The sequence below is a fragment of the Gossypium arboreum genome, chromosome 11 (genome assembly GCF_025698485.1).
Source record: "Gossypium arboreum isolate Shixiya-1 chromosome 11, ASM2569848v2, whole genome shotgun sequence".
NCBI lineage: Eukaryota > Viridiplantae > Streptophyta > Magnoliopsida > Malvales > Malvaceae > Gossypium > Gossypium arboreum.
In genome coordinates this window covers 16,299,680-16,309,760 of record NC_069080.1, presented here as the reverse complement: position 1 = coordinate 16,309,760, position 10,081 = coordinate 16,299,680, and the positions used below count along the sequence as shown (strand labels likewise).

Sequence of the window (10,081 nt, the reverse complement as noted above, 5' to 3'; positions counted from 1 at the left end):
AAAAATTGCATCACTATTTTTTTAAAATATTTTTAATAATCTAGTCATATCTATTATTTTTTAGACAATGTTTAAAATTATTTATATTTTTTCTCAACACGTAAATAAGAGAAAAATGTATTTCAACGCATTCAAACCCACATATTTCTACATTGACAATAATACTCATACCAATCAAGTCATTAATTTTTTACTTTTATATATAAAGAATAATATTTACATCGGTATTTCAGATATATTAAATATAAAAATTGAATTAACATAAAAAGAAAAAAAAAGGTTCAGGTCAGTTAAAGCACTGATATAGATGGAGAGAAAATAAAGTTGGAAATTTGTCACTTAGAAATGAACTCAGTTTACTTCAAAAGGAAGAAAAAGAAAATGGGTTGGTGTGAAACCAAAAGAAAATGACTAATTGAGTAAATAGTGATAAAAATAAATTTATTTTATAAAGTAAATTGTCTATTTAATTTGATTGAATAATGATGAAAATAAAATTATTTTATAAAGTAAATTGTATTATTTTAAGTGTGTTTTATTATTTTATATATTTTATATAAAAAATAGTAAAATATTTGAGCCTGAACCTTTATCATTTTTAATAATATTTATACCTTATTTTTACTAAGTAATATTTATATTTATCATTCATTCAAAATTTTTCATATGTTTTTTATCATATTTTTATAAATATATTTGTTACTAAATTTTAGTACTCTATATAACATTTGCAATTCTTCCGGATAAAGAACATAGAAAATACCATTTTCTTCTTTGATTTTTAGGCAGAAAGAGAGTACACTAAGCAATTTTTCTTGGGAAACAAATGGGCATAAGACTTGTTGCTAAGAGTGGTTATAACTACAAAACCACGTACGGTTTGCAGGAACGGAATAGAATAGTAATGAAAAAGTTATTCGGTAGGAATGAAATAGAGACATAATACGCACCTTAACAACCCATATAAGTACCCTCTCAGTCATTCATCAATGAGGGAGGGATCTTTTGGCCTCTTCAACAACCTTTGAGCACTTGACATATTCAGCCTCGTCCTTAGCCCTCTGCTTGTTCTCTTCAGCTCTTCGCCTTTTAAGGTAAATTGGCCTCCTTAACACCACCACATCCTCCTCCCTGTCATCTTTATGGTACACTGTATTAACAAAATAATAGTGGTAGATTTAGTTGAATGATAAAGTATAAATATTGAAATTTTTAGAGGTTTGGATTCAAATGCTATTATGTGTTTTATTTATTTATTTAAACGATATAGAATGAGAAAAGCACCTTCAAATAATACAATATACTTTGTAAGCTAAAAATATTTTCGTCATAATTCAACTAAGTTACTGTTTGATTGACTTATGACATCAACAATATCAAATGATGAATATATATTATAAATATTTAAAGACTTGGTTAGAACTAATTTAGATTGGAAATAGTTTGTTGAAATCCGCTCGCGTCGTCAACATATTGGTAAAAGCACCATAGAGGCCATTGTACTAGGAGTTAGGTTGTATTTGATCATTTCTATTAAAAAAAGAGAGGATAAATTAGTCTTTAAACGTTAGATCAAAGAGTAAATTGACTCTTTTTGTTAAAGATTTCATCAATTTATACTGTTCAAGATTGATGTGATTGACAGAATAACCAAATAGCGACTCGTGGTGTGCCACATTTACCTCATATTGATGTAAAAAGATCAATCTTTAACATTAAAAATAGAAGAAATTTTTAAGTGAATGACCGTTTACTATTTAATTTAATATATATAAAATAATTTATCTATTTTTTGAATAAAAAGAATAAAATACAATTTAATTCTTACTACAACGAATTGTGTGCTTTTACCTCAACATGTTTAGTCACCTTGGACCCAAATTTTGTCATAATCAAATTAATGAACAAATTGAATGTTTTTATAATAGTAAGCCTAACAATCAAGGAAATGCATGCAATATTTGACCCAACTCTACAAACCAACCAACTCAAGGAGTCCAAGTCCAAACTGTTTGTCCATATTCCATAATTGGGTTTTTAATGGATTATCATATTTATTTTTGGATATAATTCAGATGATTGTTTTAGAGTTTATCCACCCTAATTCTTTGGAAGTTAATAATGTAATATAGGGAAAAAATCTATATATATTTTATGTTTAGATATTCTTTTCAAGAATTATATTTAAATATTTACTCGACCCTCAAAAGATTAAAAATATTAAAGATAAATATCAAAAATTAAATTGAAACAAAGCGAAATGGGACAGAGATGAATATAATCAATATTCATAGAGGTGGTAATGATTTTCAAGATTATGCATCCATATTGGAGTGAGACGGGTGGTGGAGCTAAGTGTGCCAACTATGGAGCGGTGATGGATTTAACGATATTCACCTCATCTTGCTCCATCACCATCCCTAATCTTAATATTGCCTTCAATATTCGCTTGATGTTTTGTTTTAATAATTAAGTAAAAAATTAAAATTTTTTAAAAAAGAGACAACTTTAAACCAATGAAAAGATGATAAAACATTATATTACATGTGAATTGATTCGATAGAGACATAGTAAAGAAATAGAATGTAAGTATAATATTGTAAAATTTTAAAGATTACTTTAATTTACTTAAAATATTATTATGCAAACAAATTCTAATTAAATGTTTGTAGTTAGAAATTTAAATTATCAATTTTTTATAATCTATGTTATGAAGAAACATTGCTTGTGACAAAGGCATGTACTAACGAGACGTATAGATACAGTGCCTATATTAAGCTTAAAAAGCCTGTTTTCTAACAATAGATGGCGTTAACTTCATGCGATGGAAAATGGATTGAAGTCGGTGCTCAGCTTGGGCACGTAGGTCAATAATCTTGAGTAGTCTTCGATGTTACATTTCAGATCCATAGCACTGATATTTCTACATCTAACTGGATAATACCTAAAATATCTCAACAAATAACCAATCAACTTTAATTAATCAAATCTAAGCCTATACCAATGGAGTATTTCTTTTCTTTCCCTTTTTGCACTCCCCCCCAAAAGAAAATTTTCAGCTTCAGCCTACCATCACCTCCTCTTTATCTCATATCGTCACAGCTCAAGCACCACAACTGTGTCCACAACAACATACAAACATTATTAAGTGACTTGAACACCATAAGAATACATAGACACACATATATATACATATATATGTAACTCTTACATTCAGAGTCTGTAGTTATCCAATTCCCTCTCCTGCTACAACAACGGTTTAAGCCATGCATAGGAGTTGAATTCAATGATAATATATTGCAGGTTTCATCATTTCTCAACGAAGAAGTCACTGTGATTCCAGAATAGGCTGAGGAAGTAGTGGAGGAGCTCTGGACATCCCATCTCAAGCTTATCTTAGGTGACTCATTGCTCAATTGATCATGATCACCCGACACTCCTTTCATTGCTTCACGGCTCCTAAACTGTAAAACCTGTCAACAAATTTGAACTCTTTTAAACTACACAATCCTTAAACAAATGAAGATTTCGAAGACAAGCTTTTTCATTTACCTTTCTGCCGATGAACTTCCCGCCTAATTTCTCCGGTTTCTTAGCAGCAGCCCATCTCAACAGCTCCTTCATTCTAGACATGGTTTTGGTTTTGTCCCCTTGAACCTTTTCTTTCTTTTCAATGGTGTTGCATTGGTCATTTTCCGCCGGGGGTTCATTTAACGGTAAAACTACCTTGTCCCCTGTACGAGTACCTGAATCCGACTTTGGACTAACACTGAACCCTGTAGCGATATCTTGTTTCTTCTTCATCTTCATGGATTGAGCCCAATGCTGTTGTTGTCCTCTATGAGAAGAGCTCCTCACTCTACTCAAATAGATAGTACTATAGAAGCAGGCCCTCGCAACATCTCTATTGCATGGAAATATGATTGGCTTAAAGTACTTATTAAACTTCTTACTTCTTGATCTTCTATGCTTTGAGAAAACTATGTCTTTGGATTTATCTTCCTGATCTGCAAACAATTGGAAACAATATTAGACTCATTTTCAGACAATAACATATATGGTTAATTGGTTATAGTTGACAAGATATATATATATATATATACACACACATTTTTGCTTACCTTCAGTATTTTCCCTTCCTTGTTCATGTGCTACCTTAAAGAGCCATTGAAGGATCTGCTATATATAAATTCACAAATGAAGGATATATAAGGTCGAGGACAATGCTATGCTGAATATCTTGTTAACCATATATATGATTTTTGAATTGCTAATGAACCAGCTCACCTGCATTTGTATTTTGCTTTGATATTTTATCTTTGAAGGGGAACTGAATAAATTATATAGTATTGGAAATGAGTGAAACTCTACTTTGTTTCAGCAAAATCTTGGTCAAAATGGACAGCTCTGAGAGATCTATGTGGTGCTGTCAGTATTGCTTGAGATTCCTGTAGTAAAAAAAAAAAATGAAGCACTTGTGAAGATGAAGACAAAAAGAAATTTGAGAAAGGTGAGTGAGTGTTTGAGGAAGATGATGATGAGACAACCAAGCAGTGAGTGGGGAAGGGTTGGCTTGAGATCCATAGTAACATGGGGGAGTAGTATTATATAACATATGCTCATATGATGAATTTAAGAGGGAGATAAGTATTAATTTAAGAACCAGACCTGGTGGCTTTTGTCTTTGCCATACACTTGTAAGCCCGCGGTTGGTCAGTCCCCGGTGGTCCTGATATCTTGACCTGAAATGGATCATCAGTTAAGATCAGGGTCTCAAAATCATCATATTAGGCCAATAATGCATTTAAGAGCTAAACTAAGCCAAGCAGCAGATTTTGGTTATAATTTGTGATGGATACTTCATTGTAACAGCATGTTTGTATATACCCCCATGAATGAAGGTTTTAAACAGTAATGTGTACCAAAGGAACATGTAATGTCAGAATAAATGTAAATGTTTATTCCAGAAACACTGTTAGCATGTGAGCAAACAGATATTTTAGGAGACTTGAAAATCCGGTGGGGACAAAGACAATGACCCCAGTTTTTGTCTCACATGGCAAGGTAAAGAAGAGATGCCACATAGGGCCATAGTAGTTAGTTGTTCATGTTAATGTAATAATATGATGTTACAAGAAATTTGAGGCCAATCTTTGCACGACTTTCAACCTCTCTAATTATCATTTTCCTTTCTCACAGGGAAAGGGGAGGGGGACTAGTCTTACAAAATTTTGATGGAAGATGGAGTGAATCGACGTGTCACTGTGTTCACCATTGCCTAAATTGGGTTTTCGTTTCAAGTGTTCCTATATTTATGTTGGGAGAAGAATGTAGATGGGAGTGAATCGAGGAAGCAAAGGGATAACGTACATCATGGAATGTCTAGATATATTTTAGAATCTTGCACCTTTTTTATATAATTCAGTGAAAAATTTGCATGAATTTCAAGTTGATTGATATAAGATTGTGTTTATTCTCTCATTGTAATATAATTGTTCATTTATATAAAAAAATTCAAAAATTTCAATCATGGGGAAGAAGATCACGTTTTGTTGGGAAGACTAGGGGTATAACAAAACTAGAAACGAGACAAAATACAATTTTCTGCCAAACATTTGATAGCAAAATTTTTGCCAACGTAATGTCAAAACAGGAAGAAGACATGAAAAAGATAGTTCGGTGAAATCTTGAAATAGTCGATGAGCTATGAATACAAGAAAACTTGGACCCAGAAATCCAAAATTGGAGCCTGTTGGGCCAACTGAGCCTGTTTGATCTTATGAAGTTGTTTTCACTAGGATATTTTAGTCATAAAAAAAGATTGTAGCCCTTTAAACAAGAAAACAGTGTTGACAAATTAAGCTTCAAAATTGGAGCTTTTTTCTTATTCTTTGTTTTTTTTTTTCGCCGGAACTCTCTTAAAAAGCAATGGCAAACAATCCCTCGCAGCTTCTTCCGTCAGGTGACTTTTTTTTTTTTACCCCTTTATGTTTTTTTCCTTCACTTTCTCGAGAAAATCAGACAGAATATCAATTTGGTTTTCTGGTTTTTTTTTTTCCTCTGCAGAGTTGATAGATAGGTGCATAGGGTCCAAAATATGGGTGATAATGAAAGGGGACAAGGAGCTCGTGGGTACTCTAAGAGGCTTCGATGTTTACGTCAACATGGTCCTCGAAGATGTCACTGAATAGTAAAGTTCTTTCTTCCTTCTTTTCTTCTTTGAAGGTTTTGATTCAGATATTTCAGCTCAGACTTTCCCTGCAATGTTTGACTTTGTTCTGTATTCTAGGGTTTCTCACTAGAAAAAATGGGCTACAAAATTAATGAGAAAGATATCAAGTTGTCTGGGTATTATTAGTTATCATGTTTATATCAATACTTTGGGTAATCTCTATTTTCCCCTTAAATTACTTAAGGGTTCAAACTTTAAGCTCAGGTTTGAAGCAAATTTCCCATGATTTGAAGCTTTACTTTTCATCGTCTGGTTCAAATGTTGAAATTATTTGGAATCTGCATAAAGTGAGTATGGCTTTTAAATTTGGGATAGAGTAGGTTTTCTACTCTCTTTTTTCTATGCCAATTGATACCTTGTGGTGGAATTAAGGTTTTTCAGTCACCATTTTCGTTACTGTTAATGTTGTGTCAGTAAGAATCCTCATTGTTGAAGGGACATGTTGAGAAATAATTGTTTTGGTCTGAAAATCCGCTTGCTTTGCCAGCCGCATGGCTCCTTTTTTCATTTAAGTTTCGTCCCGATTGATCTTCATAGTAGTTCGCATATCTTTTTACAAGGTGGTGATGGTTATTTCTTTTGAGAGTGACAAGATGTTTGGTTTGTTTTTTCTCACATTGACTTGAAAATAATAGTGCTATACAAGAATATGCATAATATATATTTCATTTTGACTTTAATGACTTAGTAACATGTCTGCCTCATGCTCGACCGCGTGCATAAGTGATTCTCGAGTGTTTGCCCCCCTTAAATAGGATATCCCTCATAGAATGTGCTGATGTTATTTCCTTCTATGCTTCTTTTTTGCATATCACAGTGAGATCACCGCTGAAGGAAGACGTATCACAAAGCTTGATCAAATTTTGCTTAATGGAAACAACATCGCCATTGTAAGATTTTTTTTACACAATTTGGATTACCAGAAACCAAAGGCCACAGCTTATAACGGTTTCAAATTTCTTATACTATTTCATTTTGTGCAATGCAGTTGGTCCCAGGAGGCTCACCCGATCCCGAATGAAAGTGTTAGCTCCTCCCTGTTTCGTTTAATGTTATTAATTCCTGGCCATATTCTCAGTTTTAGTGAGAAATCTGGCGCAGAACTTATTAGTTAACTTGGATCACTGTAAGATTCTCGAATTTTGGTGGTAGGGCAGAGTTGGCAACATTTACGTCATGGTTAATGATTGATTATGCTTATCATAACATTTCAAATGCTTTTAGGTCTAATGTTACTTTATTGGTCCATCATCCTTGTTAACTAGTATTATATTTGCCTAGACGGATTTAGCCTTAAGAATCAAAAAGAGCCAGGTTTGGCATTGTTGCAGTTAAGCTCATTGATGCAATTAAAGAATAGTCTGCTTTTCCTTAAGCAATGGGTCTCAATGCTTTTGCATTCTGGTGGATATTATTTGGCAAATAAGTACATGTTTTAGGCCAAATTTTGCTATTGGTCTCGTAAGTTGTGGATTTATTTCATGTTTTTTAATTTTATCAATTTTAGTCCCTATGTTTCTTAAGTTTAAAATTTTAATCTTGACTCAACGGTAATTAAAAGGGTAAACTATCAAAAGTCATTTTTGTTTATCTCATATTACATTTTAATCACTGAGCCGTTAATTGTCGTTAACGTTGTAACAGTAAGTAGAAGTGATACGTTAAATTATCATTTCAAACAAAAATTTTAATGAAATGTATCATAAGTAATATTAATAAATAATATATTATTGTGAAAACAAAGGTAACCCCCAAAAGATAAATAATAAAAAAACTCAAGATATTATCTTGCTTTCCAAAATTAAACCAACTTTTTTTCTTCCCATTTTTTCAGACTTTCTTATCATCCAAACACCCAAAAGAGTTGATGAATAAAATCACAAAAAAAATCATGCCAACGATTTTAGCGAGGGTTTTGATATAGCAATCGGTTATTTCCTACTTAGTAGCTTTTTCTTTACCGAGCTTATCCATAACGATAAGTCAATGCTCATAATCATAACTTAAAAATAGTCGGGTCATTTTAGTTAGCAGTTGGTCACTAAAGTTCGACCCAAAGTTGAGCAAATAGTAAGAGGAGTTTTTGGAGCGATTGACGCAGCACCTGATGGAGGTAAAACCTGTTGGGGCGAGAGGGAGACATTGGACGACGTGAGAAAGAGAGGTAAGAGGGTGACAAGAGAAGCGGGGGGAAGGGATGAGAGGAGGATGATGATGGATTTGGAGGATATGAGGCATTGGGAGAGGAGAAATGATAGAGTAAAGTGACGCGTGTGTTACGAACCGCAATTCAAAACCCGTGACCATTGTACAAAATGCATCCTATAGAGGTCTATCGTTTAGATGGAGATCATTTGACCCACGAGAGTTGACCCAATTCAAAGAGCTGTTGAAAAAGCCTGTCCGTTTAAAGCTTGAGTGACCCAATGATGCAGATATGAAAAGTTAGGCTACATTGGTAAATAGGGAAACTAATCTTAGAAGATGGATGAGAATAATATCTTGTAAGATTAGATATGATTTGATTATGTAATCTTGTAAATCCCTTGATTAAAGGGATAAGCTTAATCTCGTTCGTCGATGTACCTTGATCTAGACAGTCGATTTTGGGGAGCTCAATTATAAATAAAAAGTATCCCCCTCACTTATAAATCATCTATTTATCCATTGTATTTTTTGAGAAATTAATATAATTGAGAGTATTTACTTAAACACATTTTGTGCATAAGTTTTTTGTGGCTATTCTATTCTTTTGAGTCTTCTTTTGATTCATGTTGCTTCTGCTATATAAATTAGTGCATTGGAAAAATTATTTGTGACTCCTCACTTTGTAGTGGTTAGGCTGACTTAGACATGTTTGGAATGAAAAGATTGCCTAAGACCGCACAAATTGCGAGACTAAAGTTCTAGCCTCGTGATAGTGGTATTCGAGCCTGGGTTGCGAAGGTATCGTTAAGATGTCGAAAGAAGTTGCTTATCAGAATGAGTCAAAAGAGACCTATTGATGGGCCAAAAAACTAATCCTATTGAAGGAAAATTTGTCGGGTGTAAAAGAACGAGTGGCTAATCTTTAGGAGTCCATAGGGACGTGAAGGAATTGCTCTAGGACTGGCGGGAATAATCTAGGGACTATGTGATGATGTCTCTAAATTCCAATGTGGAAAATGTATAAGAGTTGTTAAATTCCACTAGGAATAAGCTGACAGAGAAGAATAATGCTCTCGAGACCATGATGATGGCTTTGAAGAAGGAAACAATGGCTACGATGAAGGCTTTGAGCACAAGAATAAAGGAGCTCAGGGAAAGCTTGCCTTGTGTCGAGCAGCCGTAAGTAATGGAGTGTCGAGTGTAGCATTCAATTGTGAGGTAGATGTCCCGAAGCCAAAAGAGTTTACGGGGACAAGGTCTACATGTGATGTGGACAATTTCTTGTGTAAAATGGAGCACTACTTTAATATGCTAAAGGCATCATGGAAGATGCGATTAAGGTAAACAATGCTTTCATGTTTCTTATTGATATTGCACTTTTCTGGTGGTGAGAAAGGTCCATAGATAAAAGGCATAGTAAGATTAAGACGTGAGAATAGTTTTATCATGAATTAAATGGGCAGTTTGATCCAAAATTTGCTGAGGAAGCTCGAGAAAAGTTGTGATCGCTTACGCAACGAGGCACAGTGGGGGAGTATGTTCGAGAGTTTAAGGAACTCATGCTCTAAATTTCAGATGTGATCGAGATTGAAGCATTTATTGCTTTCAAGAATGGGTTAAAGCCGTGGGTTAGACAAAAAATTAAAACGAGGTGTCCAAGAGTAGTCGAAAGCCATGACGGTAGTGGAGTCCATGGTCAAG

The 10,081-nt window shown here is 33.7% G+C and overlaps 2 protein-coding genes across 3 annotated transcripts; one reads left to right on the top strand and one right to left on the bottom strand.

Annotated features, from left to right (window-relative positions):
* Positions 1-2,652: 2,652 nt before the first annotated feature.
* On the bottom strand, positions 2,653-4,917 carry LOC108488814 (uncharacterized). Of its 2 annotated transcripts, none has more exons than XM_053022147.1 (5): positions 4,288-4,917; positions 4,122-4,179; positions 3,553-4,007; positions 3,212-3,473; positions 2,653-3,116 (listed from the first exon to the last, which is right to left on the bottom strand). In XM_053022147.1, the coding sequence occupies exons 1-5, from the start codon at positions 4,291-4,293 to the stop codon at positions 3,097-3,099; spliced, it is 801 nt and encodes a 266-aa protein (XP_052878107.1). In that variant the 5' UTR covers positions 4,294-4,917; the 3' UTR covers positions 2,653-3,096. The 2 variants fall into 2 exon arrangements, with proteins under 2 accessions (XP_052878107.1, XP_017648589.1); XM_017793100.2 differs by having other exon boundaries at positions 4,122-4,176; positions 4,288-4,643.
* Positions 4,918-5,810: 893 nt separating this feature from the next.
* Positions 5,811-7,607, top strand: LOC108488428 (sm-like protein LSM5). Its single transcript, XM_017792706.2, has 4 exons — positions 5,811-5,962; positions 6,067-6,190; positions 7,050-7,122; positions 7,221-7,607. Exons 1-4 carry the CDS (start codon positions 5,929-5,931, stop codon positions 7,251-7,253), a joined length of 264 nt encoding a protein of 87 aa, XP_017648195.1. The 5' UTR covers positions 5,811-5,928; the 3' UTR covers positions 7,254-7,607.
* Positions 7,608-10,081: the final 2,474 nt, after the last annotated feature.

What these genes read in the sequence shown, in the direction of transcription:
- LOC108488428 (XM_017792706.2), top strand. Translation starts at nt 5,929, where the DNA reads ATGGCAAACAATCCCTCGCAGCTTCTTCCGTCAG. An exon ending in CTCGCAGCTTCTTCCGTCAG is followed by an intron (nt 5,963 to 6,066) that starts GTGACTTTTTTT and finishes TTTCCTCTGCAG; the next exon opens with AGTTGATAGATAGGTGCATA. An exon ending in CTCGAAGATGTCACTGAATA is followed by an intron (nt 6,191 to 7,049) that starts GTAAAGTTCTTT and finishes TGCATATCACAG; the next exon opens with TGAGATCACCGCTGAAGGAA.
- LOC108488814 (XM_053022147.1), bottom strand. An exon ending in GGAAGTTCATCGGCAGAAAG is followed by an intron (nt 3,474 to 3,552) that starts GTAAATGAAAAA and finishes ATTTGTTGACAG; the next exon opens with GTTTTACAGTTTAGGAGCCG. An exon ending in GATAACTACAGACTCTGAAT is followed by an intron (nt 3,117 to 3,211) that starts GTAAGAGTTACA and finishes TTGTGGACACAG; the next exon opens with TTGTGGTGCTTGAGCTGTGA.